At 39.4% G+C, this 19,311-nt stretch overlaps 2 protein-coding genes across 2 annotated transcripts in view; both read right to left on the bottom strand.

The window, feature by feature from the left end:
• Window positions 1-1,230: 1,230 nt before the first annotated feature.
• On the bottom strand, window positions 1,231-4,606 carry LOC309502025 (uncharacterized protein). Its single transcript, XM_082174349.1, has 5 exons — window positions 4,090-4,606; window positions 3,406-3,477; window positions 3,112-3,180; window positions 2,764-2,832; window positions 1,231-2,545 (listed from the first exon to the last, which is right to left on the bottom strand). The coding sequence occupies exons 1-5, from the start codon at window positions 4,245-4,247 to the stop codon at window positions 2,485-2,487; spliced, it is 429 nt and encodes a 142-aa protein (XP_082030475.1). The 5' UTR covers window positions 4,248-4,606; the 3' UTR covers window positions 1,231-2,484.
• Window positions 4,607-5,624: 1,018 nt separating this feature from the next.
• LOC309501989 (uncharacterized protein) overlaps window positions 5,625-19,311 on the bottom strand; it is a 16,325-nt gene continuing 2,638 nt past the window's right edge. Inside the window, exon 2 of the mRNA XM_082174299.1 lies at window positions 5,625-8,009. Within this exon, the coding sequence (XP_082030425.1) occupies window positions 7,210-8,009 (800 nt within the window). The 3' untranslated portion in view covers window positions 5,625-7,209. The remainder of the gene's footprint in view (window positions 8,010-19,311) is intronic.

The raw sequence follows: 19,311 nt of genomic DNA, 5'->3' as shown, positions 1-19,311 counted from the left end.
TCACGTATATACCTCATCCACAGAGTTATCTTTCTTATTCTACGGGATTGAGAATTATTCCATCCTATGCTGTACTGTTTCTTGTGGGGATTCTACTTAGTCATGCCAATGTCATCATTGGATAAATTGAATCAACTGAGATCTGGGATGTTTGAGTGCTGCAAGGACACCGTTATTGCAACATACCCTAAACTGAAGCCTGGATTGACTGAAGCTAGAATTTGAAATGAACTACTGAACTACTGGACTTTTTGCTCTTTTCTTGTTTGACAAACCCCTATCTTCACCTCTACCTTGCGCAAAGACCTTTCAAGGAAAGCCATTTCATGGACAATGACCAGGGGTGCGTTCTCCGATAACGTTGTCTCTTAGTGCGCTACGAAGACTCAAAAGGTACACCTTAACTACAGGTATACGTTTCCTACGTGTGTTCTCCGAACTATACCTTAGGATGTTGCTTAAGGTAAACCTTCTTAAGTTCGACCTTAGCAGGTGCTGTCCATGGTGGAGGCGCTGAATAGGTTGATATCGATGCCTCGATGATCGATTGTGCGCTCTTTCCTTCACAGCGGTATAGGTAAAGTATTGAGAAAACAATGTTCTTTATAAAGAAGCGTTTTAGAAATAGTACAAACTGCATTTATCGGGGCTCATTGAAATATGTACATGCAGAAATAAATATGAGTATGTGTTTATAATTTAGCAAGTGTGCAATCCCAAACCCTCACGGCCATAAGTGTGTTAATGTTCTCCACAACGTATGCTGATTATCCACCAGCCATGTAGTTGACATACACTAACTGGCTCCGCGGACGGCGCCGTCTTTGATTTAAAACAAGTACTCGCTGTCTCGCTGCCATAAAGTTTGTGTAAACTCATCTTTCTTTATATAGACTCCTAAGCCTTTTCTGTCAAATGGTTCGCCAGCTGATGTGCCTTAGGATAGTAGCCTAATAAAAAAAAAGCTAACAACCATTAGTGTATGGAAACTTTACACTGGGTGTAGGCTATTTTATGTGTACATTTTTTAAGTAAAGTAAAAATGTAATTTTAATACTAAATCAGATTTTATATTAAATGTTCATATAAAATTTTCTATGTGTAATTAAACTGCGATGTAAAAAAGCTTTTTGCGTAGTGGTGGCCACTAGCGGTATGAACCGTCAGCAGCGATAAGGTATAGCTAAGAGCGCTCCAGACCAACCTTACGAACGTATGACTTACAGAAGGTATTCTTAACCCTCTGGGGACCAAGCTGTTTTTGGGGTCGTTGAGATGTTCTGACATGCTCTGACATTTGTGCTTTTTTCAGTTATTTATAAACATGTTAATGGCAAAGGTGTAAAATCACTCTATATAGCACAAACAGGCCTACCATAATATGCGAGCAACGTGTATGTAGATGTTTGTATTTTTAAGAGAATAATGTTTATGCGTGGTTTTTGGAAAAAATTAAAATGAAAGTTGCTGAATTAAGACCACAAAACACATATTAAATATCTGTCCACAAGACTTTTGATTAATTGATGTTGTCCCTTTGAGTTCTAGCTTCAAAATGATCTGAAAATCATCCTGCCTAATCTTTCACATAAAACACAACATTGATTTAAACATTGTAAAACAGTTTTTTTGTCAGAAGAGGTTTATGCGTGGGAGTGGTAATGGGTCATCAATATTAATGAGATTCAGACCAGGGGTGTGACATAGACGCTCCCCCAAGTGCTAATGGGCCATCGAGTGAGGCAGCCTTAAAGAATGAGGAGATTCAAATGTTTTGTTTTTCAATCTGTTTTATTGTAATTTTGTAAAAACAAAAGGTATCTCACAGTAAATGCTTATGCTCCGTTGATTTGAGGAGTCTGCAAGAACAAACAACTTGAAACCCCATCTGGTTGGCTTAGCTTTCATGTACTGTGTCATACCTGTGTGTGCTTTGCATGCCACCATTCTTTCATCCACAGCTAAGTTTCTTCTAGGATGATAGATGGATTTACAAGCATGACGGATAGTTTCCATGAGAGGTTTGACTCTGAAAAGACGGTCATGTTCAGGTGTGCCCCTCTTTCTGTCATTCTCCTTATCTGCATCTGGGTGACTCATGTGCACATTCCATGAAATGGTGCGGTATCTCTCTCTTGCCATGATTGTGGCAGGAAAAGGCAAAGAGAAAAGACTGTCTTGCCGCCAGTAGTCCTTGATGGAGCTGACCTTCACCATGGCCATGTAAAACACCAGCCCAATGTAGCGGTACATCTCACTGATGCTGACATCAGTCCATTTAAATTTGCGCCCCTTTGCAATTGCACCAGCAGCCTGAGCATTGGTGTTGTGGCACAGAGTTGAAACTGCATTCTCAGAAAAAAACATTTTGAAGAGAGTCTGGGGAGTGTGTGTGTCAGCAGAACTCAGCTGTGGTCCAAGTTCCCGGGCAGGCAGGAATCTCAGAGTCTGTGGAACCATATCAATGTCAGTCTCTGTTTTCCATCACAGAGTGGACTCCTTGTTGCTCGTCTGAATGTTTGTCTTGGCCCTCTTTGCCACATTCCTATAAAAAATAATAATATTAATAAAGGTTAATAAAGGTTGATCAAAGTACTATCAGCATGTCAGGGCAGGGCAATCAGCATGTTGATAAAACAAAAAATATATAAGCTCTTTTATATTAACATTACCAATCAATAATTGTAATATTGTGCATGCATAACACATTTTTTGCAAAGCCACAGTAGTAGGTAAAAAAATAGTAGATAAATATGTACTTACTCTTTTTGATTTCCGTTGCTGCCTGTCCTGCGAGTTGCAGTGGAAGGCGAGAGTGAACAAGCTACATTCCTTTTAAAAAAAGTTAAAAACTGTTATTATCATATATTTTACAGAGTACTATTCCAGCACATGCATAACTGATGGACATTTAGCAATGCTGATAAAGCAACACAATATAAGCTCTTTTATATTAACATTACCAATCAATAATTGTTATATTGTGCATGCATAACACCACATTTTTTGCAAAGCCACACAGGCACATATAGGCTACATTTGTATCATCACTAAGTATATAAACAAAAATGTAACTAACATCTGTAAAATAGTAGATAAATATGTACTTACTCTTTTTGATTTCCGTTGCTGCCTGTCCTGCGAGTTGCAGTGGAAGGCGAGAGTGAACAAGCTACATTCCTTTTAAAAAAAGTTAAAAACTGTTATTATCATATATTTTACAGAGTACCATTCCAGCACATGCATAACTGATGGACATTTAGCAATGCTGATAACATAAAACATATGTAACATCAACCAATCTCCCAAAATAAATAATAAAGTCATACAGGCTCATATTATTAACACTAAGTATAAACAAAATGTAACTAACATCTGTAAAATAGTGGGTAAATATGTACTTACTCTTTCTGATTTCTGACTGTGTTGCTAAGCGCACTCCGAGTTGCAGGCGGACGTAGTGATGACGCTACATTCCTTTTAAAAAAGTTGAAGAATATTATTACATAAATATAACTATAGTAGAATTAGTCTATAATGAATAACTGATGTAAATAATTTTAGACGCGTGCAATAAGCCTATATGCGTGTCAATGGGCAATTACCGGAGAGGCACACCGCAAACATTAGCCTAACACATTTGTGCACTTCATTAACTGGGTATATTTACACATTTCAGCACATTTACACACATTTACAACTGATATTTGCGAGCATGCATCGTTAATGATAATGAGGCAGCATTTATATAGTCAAAATATAATCTAAACACCTACTAGGCCTACTTTCTAAATTCTATCTTTCATACATAATGATCTAAACATATCATTTAGGCTACACATACAAATACAAATTTCCTAACCAAGGGGTGTAGCATATGTACACAAAAAAAACAAAACAAAACATTTTTGACGTTGAAATGGTACGAGATATTAAATTCATGGTGTAGATATGCACTTTCATTAGATCGTGTTGAATATAGGTAGATATCAAATGTCAATACTCTGGATGGCAAGTCCACCCAGTATAATATGTAAGCTCATGTTTTGAATAGCTTGTCAACTAATGCAAGTAAGAATAAATACTTACTCATCCGAAATTCTATCCACGGCTGGATCAAGACGCTCTTCAAAATACAAACGGTCGTCATCAGAGTAGTCGCGCTCCTCTTCTGATGAAAATGTGGACTCTTCGTCGCTAGTATCCAGGACGAGCTGAAGGGCTTCCGCACCGGTGTACCGTGTCATCTTCCCAACGCGCAGGTGACTGAATGATGAAACTTGAAGCTTTTAATGCATTTGCTTGGGGGCGTTTACCTGTTTTGCATAGACGGCTTAACACATTATCTTATGAATAGCGCGCTCCGTGAGTAGGCGTGAACGAATCAAAGTCAATGAGCTCGTAATGAGCTCGACTGGAATCGCTCTCTTTTTAGACAGATTACAGAAGCTGATAATATTTGTTTTTTATATAAATTACTTCATTTAAAAGCTGCGATCTCAAGCTTTATGCCCGTGGGTCTGTTTGCCTGTTTGACTGAATTTTCGCAGAGTTATAGATCATTTTCGAACGCGTTTCAAACGGGAGTTCACTGACAGAGAGAAGGCAGAAATAGCATCATGTTAAAGTTTCTTTATTTGACAAAAAGCAAAACACTTTATTTTTATTGTGAATATACAGAAAAAAAATAGAAACTGAACAGGATCGATTGATGTATTACACGAAAATGAAAGATCAAAATTAACAGAGCATTTAGTGTTTATTTTCATTGCTAAAAAAAAAAAACGAGCAAAACGCGCAGGCGCGTTTTTGGTCCCCAGAGGGTTAACTAAGAAGGTTTCGGAAACCACGTATTAACGATAAGGTACTTCTTAAGGTACAACTTAAGAACGACGTAGCGTTAAGGTAGTTTCGGAGAACGCACCCCAGATAAGCTCGGTTTCTTATATCTTTTTTCACTATGACAACTTAGAAAACATACATGCATATCTTCAATTGTTGACTCACTGTTTTTATGGTTTTGTGTGACATATTTGATATAAACACTTCTGCAATTACTTTTGCATTTGTACTTGGTTTGAGTGTTTCTGAGTCTGGTTAAATCCATTATAGTCAATGTCTCCCTTATAAATTAATTTGTGATGCGCCCTTCTTCTCAGTTGGACGGTTACAACCTTCCAAAAATGGAAAGTTCTTATGGTCCCGCTCACCACTTGAACGACAGGGTAGACTTAGTGCTTATCTTTAATGTTTGCCTTCACTGAAAAAGCCACTGTCTCCTATTGCCCCAAGAAAGGTAAAAATGTCCTGCTAATGAGCACTATGCACAAAGATGCACCAGAGAAGACCGAAACCACAAATGGTCCCGGACTACAATGAGACAAAGGGAGGGGTTGATCATTTGGACAAGGTCACAGCCACCTTCAGCTGCCGATGACTGCCTGTTGGCACCTTGTCATTTTCTTCAACATTATTGATGTGAGCGGACAAAGTAGTGCAGACGAAAGGCTGGAATGTAACCTCTGGTGGGCTGTAGAAAAAATATATATGCTGTTCATATTGTGTCAAACTCATATAGTTGCATAGAGCACTTAAAGTCTCATAAAACAATTCCTAAATCTTTCTTTCTTGTTAATGAACTTGTCATATGTTCCTTACTGATGTTCTGATGGTAATGATGTTCAGTTTTAGAAATAAAAAACTTCTAAATGTTTGAAATTGTGTATGTTTTTTTCCTGGGGTCAAATTGATCCCAAACATAACTCAAACTGTTTTTCTTTCCAAATGTTATAAATTACAAATATCAATACTCTGCTGTATCATGAGAACCAGTGTGGTGTCCACTGAATAAACAGTCTAAAAAATAAATGTATGAACTGACGTGTAGCCTCTTTATTTCATAAGCTCTCAAATTTAACGTGCTTAGCTTCTCTAATATACATTTATTTACCCCTGTAACTTTGGTAATCTGCAACTTATATATTGGGTACTACTGCCATCTAGGGGACAATAAGAGGAAAAACAACTAATCACCACAGGTAAGATATGTTTTTATTATAGAAATACATTATAGCATAGAAAACATCCTGTTGCAAAAATAAAACAAAAATGTCTGAATGCAGATCAACGATGTGTGATGAGAATTTATATATATATACGAATAAAATGACCATGATCTCAAGAGGAACATGAAGACTCAAGATGGAGGGATTTCTCTGTCTCCACACGGCAGAACGATCGCTGGTTGGAGTCCCGGCTGAGCCAGCAGCTCTTTCTGTGTGGAGTTTGCAGTTTGGGTTTCCTCCATTGTGCTCCAGTTTCCCCACAATCCAAACACAGGACGCTCGGACACTGATGATGACTGAGGCTTGTGTTCAAGAGGAGTAAATATTTAAATATGGCAGTGGAGTCGTCTGTGTGTTTGTGTGTCACGATCTTACAAGTGAATATGCTTTTGACTGAAATATGGAAGTCTGAGGTTTGTACAAATTGGGGTGTAGTTATCAGATTGTGTTTATAGCTGTGAGAAAAGTAAATTGCTCAAATTGTATCAATTGTAAAAATCTATAAGAAAGGCATATAAATGAATACATTTTTGGTTTTGACTGATTTTCTGGTAACGCTTTACAATAAGGTTCATTAGTTAACTACATTAGTTAGCATGAATTAATAATGAACTACACTTATACCGCATTTATTAATCTTTGTTCATTTCAACATTTACTACTACTTCATTAAAATACTGTTAACATTAGTTAATGCACTGTGAACTAATATGAATAAACAATGAACAGCTATATTTCTATTAACTAACGTTAACAAAGATTAAATACAGTACAAATGAATTGCTCATGGTTAGTTCATGTTAGTTAATACATTAACTAATGTTAACAAATGAACCTTATTGTAAAGTGTTACCGATTTTCTTTTCCAACATCATGGCATCCTCTTTTAGACTCCTAATATCATTACAAGTGAATATTCTCAATTCTCAGTGCAAACATGTTTAATTTAAGACATTAAACTACTAAGGTGTAGAATTATTAACAGACCTTGTTTTTGAATGGTATCATACATGTACTTTTATTCATTTAAAAGAGTTTTTACTGCTGAACATTAAAGAAAAGCATCCCTTCACAACACCAGACGTGCTTTAATGATTTGTTTGTATTCTGAACTAATACATTCATGTCCCCTGTACTGCCTTTCTCACTGCAGGTAATGTGCTTTAGTAGACGACCCTATTATATTGCTCTGTTGGGACACATTTTCTCCTGAGGGAAAACCATGACCTGAGGCTACAGCTGGGATCATGAATTTTTCCAGGGACCTGTATTTATTATGTATGAATGATTTTAAATGTCTTTTAAGGCCAGACATTTCATTGAAACTCCTTCCACAGGGTGCGCAGTGAAACGGCTTCACTTCGCTGTGAACAACCTCGTGGACTTTCAGCAGTGACGCCTGACTAAAAGCTTTTCCACACTGAGGACAGATGAAAGGCTTCACACCGGAGTGATTTTTTAAGTGAAGATTAAAGCTGTGTTTCTGTGTAAAACATTTCCCACACTGCGGGCATGTAAAAGGCTTCTCTTCAGCGTGTGTTCTCATGTGCATCCCAAGGCTTCCTTTCTGTCTGTAACTCTTCCCACATTGACTGCATGTGTAAGGCTTCTCTCCAGTGTGGATTCTTATGTGTTCTGTAAGGCTTCCGCTTTGTTTAAACCCTATTCCACAGTAACTGCATGTGAAAGGTCTTTCTCCGGTGTGAATCCTTGTGTGATCTCTAAGGCTTCCTTTACATGTGAAACTCTTTCCACACTGAAGGCAGGTGCATGATGGCCTTTTAGCTCTTGATCTTTGAGTTATTTTCTGTGAAACATTCTTTTTGGTCTTTGAGCAACTAGATGATGTTCCTCTAGTTGTGATATTCTGAGATTTCTGATGTTCTTCCTCTTCACTCAGTTCTTCACTTTCCACTTCACTTTCCTCTTCCACTTTCATCAGATCTAAAAGGAACAAATTAATTAAATCCCCATTTTCAAAATTGAAATTCAATTGAAGATGAAATGAGTGACCCCAGTTTACCCAGTTTGAAATTCAGGCAGAAATTCTTGATTTATCTAATATCGCATGTGATTCTTCAAAATTTGTGCAATTGTGAAAGTGACGCGGTCCTTCGGTCCGAAATCAGCGTTTTACATTTTTCATAGTGACTCTTAATTTTATAAGGCCTTTAGCTCAAAACGAAGACTGAAAGTGGTTTCATATTGACCTGCTTGATATGTGAATTTTATTCACAGCAAAGCATCAAACTCTTTTTAAGTCCGCTAGTCAAGAATGTGAAAGGTAGGCATTTTTCATAATTAACTCTTTTTTTCCTAATAGGGAAGTTAGGCACCCAGGAAAGGGTTAACTGACCATAACTGTACTGTGATAAATTTCACAAATCAGAATATAAAGTAAAGGACTCAGGGAAGGGTTAACAGATTGCAATTATACAGTGAAACCTTTCACAAATCAAAATAGTGAAGATAGAAATTCAGCTTTTTAATGCATGTAACCATTATGATCAACTCTTAACGAGTGCTGAGTATTCCCTCTAAACCGGAGTGTAACACCCTCGGGCGCCACCTAGCTACACAAATTCATAATCATATTTATCAAAACTAGTACCTTGATCAACACAAAATAGGTGTCATTTGAAAGCTTAGAATCTAAACTTTACAATGATTGTGGCCAATTTGATCAACTCCCAAGTAGTGCCTAAGCCAGCTGGAGCTTATGCTCCTGGTGGGGTCACCCATGCTGGACAGGTCAAAGGATAGAGATCAGACCAACTTGGACCACCTCTCCTCGAGGCTAAAGAGGATGGCTTAGGACTAACAACCCTATCCGTAAAAAAAACAAAAACATCTTGTTACAGAAACGTCGACAACAATTCATCAAACTCCACTCCTGGAAGAGAAAGGGCTCTTGTCTCAAGAACGTATGACGTCTTGTGGTGAAAGCCGAAAGGAAGCCACAATGCCAACCACCCTTTTATCAACCAGGAAAACATTATTTGATTTGAAGCGGAATTGTCCATTACCGCTGTCGTAAATCATTTCGCCGCCCGCAGTCTACCGTTGCACACACGCTCGCTGTTTATCCAGCACCGGCTTTGGAATGAACAATGTCCACAGACAAGGTAGTTTGTAGTTTTCTTATGTCTCATTCGACCTACAGAAACGCGACCCGGTTTGGCAACCCCAACAAATGCATAGTGTGGTTATAGCAGATATAGGGCTGCAAAGCAAATCCAGAAGTGCCTTTCACCCTGTTACGACCACTGATACGATTTTGGAAACATTATTTTTAAGGTAAAAAAAGTTTCTTAGTGTTGCTTTAACCATCGGATCCTGGAACATCGGGACAATGTAGGAGGCAGGGAAAACAGTGCAAGTAGCAGCCGAGATGCACAGTTTAGCAGTTCTAGGGCTCAGCGAGACCAGATGGCTGCAGTCAGGACAACTGAGGCTGTAAACAGGGGAACTGCTGCTGTATTCAGGACATGAAGAAGACAATGCCGCACATACAGAAGGCGTGGCACTTATGCTGTCCGAAGGCGAAGGCGCTGATCGGCTGGGAAGCCCATGGACCAAGGATGATGACTGCCTCGTTCAAAGCCAAAAAGAAAAACATCAAGCTTAACATCCAACAAATGACAGCAGCAAGGACCCGAAAGACCACTTCTATGGTAGACTTCAAGCTGTATTGGACAGAAGGAAGGGCAAAGATGTGAACATCCTGATGGGGTCTTTAATGCCAAAATGGCATTAAATGACAGTGATGGGCCCACACGCGCTTGGTGAAATGAACGAAGTTCGAGAGAAGTTTGCGGACATCTGTGCACTGAACAACAAGTTCATCGGGGGCAGCATCTTCGCACACAAAAGGATCCACAAGGCCACGTGGGCGTCTCCGGACCACGCCACGGAAAACCAGATAGACCACCTGTGTATCTCCAAAAAGTTCAGTAGATCACTCCAAGATGTCCGAGTGAAGGGGGGTGCAGATGCTGCAACCGATCACCATCTACTAGTTAAAAAAAGAACTTGACAGACACACAAACCAAAAGTTGGTTTCCTGAAAGATCCAACGATCCAGAAAGACTACCAGCTCACGTTGACAAATAAGTTCCAAGTGCTGCAAGAGCTGTATGATGAGGAAACAGACCTCCACACCATGTGGAATGGAGTGAAAAATGTCCTAACCTAAACCTGCCAGGAAGTAATAGGACCAAAGAAGCCCCAACAGTAAGACTGGATGACAGCAGGCACCATGCACAAGATACAAGTGAGAAAACAGAAGAAAGAAGCCCTCAACAACACAGAAGCCCACCAAGAGGTAAAGTGAAGTGTGAGGACAAGCGGAGCTATATTGACAACCTAGCAGAGGAGGCAGAGCAAGCTGCAGCAACAGGCAACATGAAACAACTATACAACACTACCAAGAAACTAACTGGTAAATACAGTAGACCAGAAAGACCAGTCAAGGATAAGGAGGGACAGGTCATCATGGGGATAGAGCAGCAACTGAGCAGGTGGACAGAACATTTTGAAGAGCTGCTGAGCAGACCAGCACCGGCAAGCCCTCCCGATATCCAGGAAGCTGATGTTGACCTGCCGATAGACTGCAGCAAACCAACCAGGGACGTATTGCAAACAAAGTGTGGTAAAGAGTGGTAAAGCTGCGGGCCCTGATGACATCCCGGCAGAAGCACTGAAGGCAGACACTGAAACCACTGTTGAGATGCTGTTCCCTCTCTTTGAGAAGATCTGGGAGGAGGAGGACATACCAGCAGATTGGAAAGAGGGCTACCTCATTAAGATACCAAAGAAGGGTGACTTGAGCAACTGTGCAAACTACAGGGGAATCACACTACTATCAGTCCCAGGCAAAATCTACAACGGGATAATCTTAGACAGAATGAAAGATGCAGTGGACCATCGGCTGAGAGACGAACAAGCAGGATTCCCAAAAGAAAGATCATGCACCGACCAGATCGCAACATTGCGTCTCATTTTAGAACAGTCATGGAAATGAAATTTTGTTGACTATGAGAAGGCGTTCGACAGCGTCCACCGAGAAAGTCTCAGGCAGTTACTTCGGCACTACGGGATACCAATCAAGCTAACAAGCCTGACCAAGAACTCCTACGAAGGAATGACCTGCAGGGTGGCCCACGGCGGCCATTTCACAAAGAGCTTCGCGGTTAGAACGGGAGTCAGGCAAGGGTGCCTGTTGTCACCATTCCTATTTCTCCTGGCAATTGCCTGGATCCAGAAGATGACAACAGCAGGGAGGATAAATGGAATTCAGTGGACACTGGGGAACCAGCTCGACGACCTGGATTTAGTTTTTTGATGATCAAACTCAGATGGAGTAGATCAAGTTCATCAACACCTCAGACAAGCTTCACAGTCCTATAGCTTTTCCTGGGTCGACATTTCATTCAGTAACATTAGACAGTTTTGATTTATATATTGTTGATCACATTATTTTACATATGCATATGGTATTGTTTGTTTCTGCTTCTTCATCTGTGTTTTGATCAGGAGATTCTGTACTCTTTCAGACGACGTGTAATAATGCCCCCCCCCCCTACCGTATAACAGTGAAAACACGAATTAAACTATTTTAAAAGTAAACTCCTTAAGGTAGTTGTATGCTCAAAAGTTGTTGAACTTTTACCTCATATCTGGTGTTAATGCATTTATTAACTGTTAATGTGTTGCAGCCTGGAATATTTATATATACAGTACAGGCCAAAAGTTTGGAAACATTACTATTTTTAATGTTTTTGAAAGAAGTTTCTTCTGCTCATCAAGCCTGCATTTATTTGATAAAAAAATACAGAATGTTTTTAAATATTGTGATATATTATTACAATTTAAAAGAATTGGTTTTCAATTTATTATACTTTAAATTATCATTTATTTCTGTGATGCAAAGCTGAATTTTCAGGATCATTACTCCAGTCTATCACATGATCCTTTAGAAATCATTCTAATATGATGATTCATTATCAAAGTTGGAAACAGTTCTGCTGCTTAATATTTTTTCATAACCTGTGATACTTTTTTAGGATACTTTGATGAATAAAAAGTTAAAAAAAAGAAAAGAAAAAGAAGCACATGTTTTAAAAATAGAAATCTTTTGTAACAACAATATCTGGTCAGTCATTTGGTCAGTCATTTGGGGTCAGTAATTTTTTTCTTTCTTTTTTTGAAATAAATCAATACTTTTATTCAGCAAGGATGTGTTAAATTGATAAAAAGTGATAGTAAAGAAGATTTATATTATTAGAAAATATTTTTTTATTTTGAATAAATGCAGTTCTTTTTAACCTTTTATTCATCAAATATATTAGGCAGCAGAACTGTGTCCAACACTCATAATAAATCAGAATATTAGAATGATTTCTAAAGGATCATGTGATAGACTGGATGTCACATGTGACACTGTAGACTGGAGTAATGATCCTGAAAATTCAGCTTTGCATCACAGGAATAAATTATTTTTTTAAGTATATTGAAATTAAAAAACAATTATTTTAAATTGTAATAATATATCACAATATTACTTTTTTTTCTGTATTTTTGATCAAATAAATGCAGGCTTGATGAGCAGAAGAAACTTATTTCAAAAACATTAAAAATAGTAATGTTTCCAAACTTTTGGCCTGTACTGTAGGCCTAGTTAATATTAAAATGGAATATGCAGTATATACCCATAGTATCTATGTGGCCCTATGTGTTCTTAATACGGGCCTGACAATGCCTAGTAATCTGTCGAGTTTCAGATAGCAGTCAACAAGGCAATAGCACAGGCCAAAGATTGCATTTCAGAAACATCCTGAACACAGGAATGCAAGAAGAAAATATGAACGACAATATATGGTTTATCTGGGTTCTTTAAGCTTTCTCTGGTATTTTCATAATAAAGTATTTATAATGCAATGCCTTTACCACTGTATAGAATACTATAAAATAATATCTTGTCTGTCTCATTCTATGATAAAAAGCCACATCAGCTCAGGAAGGGAAGTAAGGTCAAACAATCAACTGATGTTATGAAGTGAGTTTGGTTTAAAAACATGTTATTAAAAGTCTTTTGTTGGACAAAAGGTTTATGATTATGAATGCTTCACATTACAAGTTTGGGAAGATGTTTGACGAATGTAGTTTCAGAGACGGGGCAGCATTTACTGATCACAGAGCTTTGTATGCGTGTTATATACACACACACACATATATATCAGTTTTGGTCAGTTTGATTTCTCAAATCAGAATAGTGAAGTTAAGGGCTCAGGAAAGGGTTGTGACAGACACCAGTCGTTACATAGTTTTAAACTACAATTACACTCCTCTCCACTAGGGGTAGTAGAGAACCTCTGTGCTTAGATAAAGAAGCGGGTGAGCAGTAGAAGAAATCAGCTAGATTATGAAAGCATGGCCAACCGCCTTGGTCAAACAAACATTCTGTTTAATGCTCAACTAAGGACTTTTCTATGCTGAATACATATTTGTGGTCTTTGTCTGGATGTTTCCACTGATTCCTGCTACGGGGTTCATGGTTTGATGTTTCCACATTGGACATACATACAGGGCATACATATTAGGGCAGGGCAAAAAAAAATGATTTTTCGATTAATCGTTTTTTAAAATGTGGTCGATTCAAAATCGATTCTCAAACGCCACAAATCGATTTTTTTCCATATTTATTTATCTATTACCCAAAAGCCAGTATTAGTTTTCCTCCACTGTTCATAGGCTGGCAAACTCCATTTTATAGCTAATGCTGTGAGATTTTATGTTTGTTTTATCTTGATCATAAAATAACCTCAACTAGTGCTGCACGATTAATCATATCGCAATCGCCATGTCAAGCCTACGCAATTATATGACACAAAATGCTGCGATTTTATATGAAATAAACAAATTTGGGCTGTTAACGCAATTAACACAGCATCTGTTAATTTCTGGCATCCTTTGGCTGGTGTTACATGATCCCGCTCTTATTCATGCTAATGTTTTAAAACCATTCATGCGCGACAAGACAAAAGAGAGCTCGCTGCCTGTGAATGTCCTGACTGTGACACACAGAAAGACTTGCGCTGATATCGTGCAAGACAGCCCAGAATACAGTTCTCTTTCACGCTTAAACGAACAATAACACACACAATTATGCCAAAATGTCTTTTTGTCGAGTACCTTCATAACATAAGAGCAGTCTTATGATGAACGTAGAGTTGTTACTCAAGAGACAATGAGGTGCGTGTGAGATCCGCGTCTCTGTCAGCAGCGGCTGCTCTTAAAGGGACAGTACACATATATAGCCACTAATTATCTCTGTCTTAAAGTTAATCAAAGAACAAAGGGAACAGAGAAAAACACTCATTGTATGAGGGTATTGTATGGGCGGTTTGGACGACGACACACATGCATTATATAATTGCATTGCATATAATGTGTGCTGGTCAACTAGTCTAAAATTAAGAAACCCCTAGAACACAGTAAAAATTTATATATATAAAAAAGATAAAAACATAAGAACATTGTGTACAATTAAGATAGGCTAATTTATTTATTTTCCAATATCCAAATATGATAAATACCACAGGGAAAAGGGCTTCTATTTGTGACGCGCTGTCTTTGCATTTGCACATTTTAAACAGGACTCGCATTAGCTGAATAAATGTTAGCCAATACAAACATATTTATAGAAAACAGTTGACAATGAATAGACAGGAGTCCAATAATAGCATAACGAATCACTTATTCTAAAAATAATATACAGTATAAGTTCCGAATCAGACATATAATGAGGGCTGTGTTAACAGTAAAACGTCCGTCATTTAACAAATTTTACAAGCAGGGATGGATAATACAAAATGCTTTTTGACAGAAAAAAAAACGAGCAAGAACAAAATTTAAACTTAGCCCGTCAATTTTCATTTTACAATGATCTTCTCTCTCTGTGTGTGCGCGTCCGTGTTTGTGAGAGAGAGAGAGAGAGCGCAGCACTGATACAACGGTACTTTTTAACGAACGCGCTAGTTTTCATACAAAATAAATATGTAACATAATTAGGTACTTTAGTTATAATTAACACAATAACGTAACACATACGTTTCTCAACACTGAGAATGAATGAATAAATAAACGCCTGTTTCTCCAGACTCGCGCTTATCAGTAGGCTAATCCACAAATCACAGCACTTTCATAATCACTAAGCCTGATAGCGATTTCAAGATTTATAGTTCAGCATTACTTGAGCATTTTATTATTTGCATGACTGAATGATGTCTTCCTCTTTTCTGAGTGACCATGAATAACTTAACGGAGTATTTTAAGATAATCCATGCGATCTGTGTGATCATCGAATCCATAAGATTAAGTTAACTCAACAATCAATTTCCCACATCGACCCCAGGCCGTTTACCTTCAGGAGTCAGAAATACCGTACTGTACTGTCCTCGTTCATGACATCAGTCAGACGGCGGCCGCGGGAGTGGAAGGGGGATCGTCGGGTCGAGCGGGAATCTTTATTGGTGTCGATTTTCAGTCTCTTTTTAATGATAGGCCTTACGCATCTGTCAATCATCCCCGCTTGCTATTTGGGGAATGAACCCAGCGCTATGATTGGTTGAACTCTTCTTCTTTTGCTGTAGCTTGATTTAAGAACAGCGCGTGCACAGAGGCGTCACCAGGTTTTTGCGTAGTTTAGAGTGACAAATCGTATCAGCGTACTTTGAAGTCAAAATGCGTATCCGCTACGCAAAATGCGTACAGGTTGGCAGGTCTGCTCCAGAGTGGAAATCTTAAAAACGCTCCACCGTCGCGTTTCCGTCTAAACGGTAAAAACGCAAAAGTCTGCTAGACAGTGAAGGCACCGATCAGTGCTTCACATTGCCACCTAGCCGCCTGGAGTGCTGCTACATTTCACACACTTTTGCGTCACCATATGTACGCAGATTTCCCCCCCATAACGCTCATCTAAACGCAGAATAAAAAGTGATCACTTTTGCGTTTTCTCTTCAGATCGTTTCCGTGTAAACGTAGCCTTATGCTCACTGTTCTTTTTTTCTTTTCTTTTTTTCTAAATATAGGATTTGTATTAAATCTATATTCATTGAGTGGAATCAAAATCGAATTTAGAATCGAAATCGAAAATCGAATTGTAACATCTGAATAGATACCCAGCCCTAATATATAATATATATATATATATATTAGGGATGTTAACGATTAATCGACGATCGATTAATTGTCGATAATACATTTAATCGATAAAACTTATCGATCATCGATTAATCAGGTTCATGCGCATGCGTGCTGCTCATGTTTGGGACCATTTACACCTTCATCATGACTATAAGTTTGCGTATGCATTCGCAGCCTTTTGTTTTGTGCAAATGTAAGTTGTAATGTTGTGTTTATTTTGTGTAGGCCTAACGTATTTATATCTGATTTATCTCATATAGGATGCATTTAGTTAAGAATTGATGTAGTAAAGCTTACGGTGATCCTCTTCAGCTTCAGCGCGCGCAGCTCAAACGGCAATGCACGACTAATTATGACTATTGGACTGTCATATTACATAACATTATAAAGAGAACAATATTGTAATAAAATATTGTGAATTATTTGGGTTTAGTTGCCATAGTCGCGTTGCTCCAGAAATAGCGCGTCCACAACATGAGTCATTCTGGGGTGCGTTTCCCGAACAACGACGTAACTAGTACGATGCATCGTTGAAGAAATCAACTAGCTAGTCACGACTGTTTCCCGAAACCGTATTGACGCAAAGTGGTCGTTCAACCACGTTGATTTATGACATCACGCATGTGGTGGAGCAATAACTACTTTTAATTAATCTGTTTGAGATCGAATTAACGCTAGATGTTTTGCTATAAATTACAGAAATGCATCTGAGGACTATTTATCGTTTTTCTCAGTTATTTTGCTTTATTTCCAGATTCAATCATAGGCTCGTTCTTACATAGTAGAGCACGCTCACACATGCGCACTCTTCAAAAACGGTGCTTTAAATCTCTTGACAAACTCAAAGACGTAAATGACATTTGTATGTATTCTAAACAAAAGACACAGGTTGTAATAAATGTCAGCTTGCTTATTTTGCTCAATATAAGGAACTATTGAGTCCACATGTCATGCAAACTAGAAACTATGCTTCTAACCACAGCTCGAGAGCTGTCGTTCCAACTACACAACTTTGCGATGCTGTTTGCGAATGTTCGTTAGAACGATGGTTTCGGGAAACACCAACTCGTTGAACTATGCTGATAATGACGGAACTTGCGAACATAGTTGGCCAACGATGCTTTTGGGAAACGCACCCCTGAATGGCACGTCTTAGTTCAAGTTCACTTGTGCATTCGCTTCATTTTGTGCAGATATAATTTGTAATATTATGTTTATTTTGTATATATCTGACTAATCTCATATAGGATGCGTTTCTTTGAGTTAAATAACGCGCTAGCAAAGTGCTCCAGTTTAACGGTATTCATTCAGCGCGCATCTCAAACAGCAATGCACGGTTAATAATAACTATGATTAGGACTTTCATATTACATAACATGAGAACACTGTTTTATTAAATCGTTGTGAATTCATTGGGTTTAGTTGCCATTTTCAGCGCGTTGTTCCAGGAAGAGCACGTCCACAACGGTCACATATTACAAGCACGCATCTGAGGCGTTGGTGACACTTTTCATTAGTCGTTAAATTTGATTATTAAATAATTAATTTAATTAAATGATCAATCACATTGAAACATTTTACAATCCTACTAGCCCTTTATTTAGATTGGTTCTCATTCATTTGGTGAGGAACATAGCGTTATGTGCAGTATTTGCACACCCTGTCATTCTGTTGGCATATATGCCACTGCAGCAGACTCATAACGCAGTGTTACGGCTAACGATTAATCGATTAATTGATCGTTAATTTAAACGACGATCGATCATGGGAATATGTTCAAATTGACATCCCTAATATATATATATATATATATATATATATATAGGGATGTCAAACGATTAAAATATTTAATCGCGATTAATCGCATTAATGTCATAGTTAACTCGCAATTAATCACACATTTGTATCTATTCTAAATGTCCCTTGATTTCTTTTTGTCCCATTATCTTTTCTCATTTTAATGCTCTGATCAACATGGAAAAGTGGATCGGCTTGCTTTGTGCAAATGTTTTTTTAATGAAAACAGCGCAGCGTCGCGTCTAGAACAACTCGAGGTATCGCACACCGGACGAGAAGCGCAGCGCCGCGTCTAGAACAACTCGAGGTATCGCACACCGGGCGAGAAGCGCAGCGTCGCGTCTAGAACAACTCGAGGTATCGCACACCGGACGAGAAGCGCAGCGCCGCGTCTAGAACAACTCGAGGTATCGCACACCGGACGAGAAGCGCAGCGCCGCGTCTAGAACAACTCGAGGTATCGCACACCGGACGAGAAGCGCAGCGCCGCGTCTAGAACAACTCGAGGTATCGCACACCGGGCGAGAAGCGCAGCGTCTAGGACAACTCGAGGTATCGCACACCGGACGAGAAGCGCAGCGTCGCGTCTAGAACAACTCGAGGTATCGCACACCGGACGAGAAGCGCAGCGCCGCGTCTAGAACAACTCGAGGTATCGCACACCGGACGAGAAGCGCAGCGTCTAGGACAACTCGAGGTATCGCACACCGGACGAGAAGCGCAGCGTCGCGTCTAGAACAACTCGAGGTATCGCACACCGGACGAGAAGCGCCGCGTCTAGAACAACTCGAGGTATCGCACACCGGACGAGAAGCGCCGCGTCTAGGACAACTCGAGGTATCGCACACCGGACGAGAAGCGCAGCGCCGCGTCTAGAACAACTCGAGGTATCGCACACCGGACGAGAAGCGCCGCGTCGCGTCTAGAACAACTCGCGGTATCGCACACCGGACGAGAAGCGCCGCGTCGCGTCTAGAACAACTCGAGGTATCGCACACCGGACGAGAAGCGCCGCATCGCGTCTAGAACAACTCGAGGTATCGCACACCGGACGAGAAGCGCAGCGCCGCGTCTAGAACAACTCGAGGTATCGCACACCGGACGAGAAGCGCAGCGCCGCGTCTAGAACAACTCGAGGTATCGCACACCGGACGAGAAGCGCCGCGTCGCGTCTAGAACAACTCGAGGTATTGCACACCGGACGAGAAGCGCAGCGCGTCGCGTCTAGAACAACTCGAGGTAT

Source organism: Leuciscus leuciscus (genome assembly GCF_965113295.1).
Source record: "Leuciscus leuciscus genome assembly, chromosome: 6".
Taxonomy (NCBI): Eukaryota; Metazoa; Chordata; class Actinopteri; order Cypriniformes; family Leuciscidae; genus Leuciscus; species Leuciscus leuciscus.
Note: the sequence above shows the minus strand (reverse complement) of the source record. Positions and strands in the feature narration are given on the sequence as shown.

Bases quoted from the DNA above. Each gene is read 5' to 3' on its own strand.
- LOC309502025 (XM_082174349.1), bottom strand. From the start codon at position 4,247: ATGACACGGTACACCGGTGCGGAAGCCCTTCAGCTCGTCCTGGATACT. The intron at 2,833-3,111 runs GTAAGTACATAT...TTTTTTTAAAAG, and splicing joins AGCAACGGAAATCAAAAAGA to GAATGTAGCTTGTTCACTCT. The intron at 2,546-2,763 runs GTAAGTACATAT...TATTTTTTATAG, and splicing joins AGCAACGGAAATCAAAAAGA to GAATGTGGCAAAGAGGGCCA.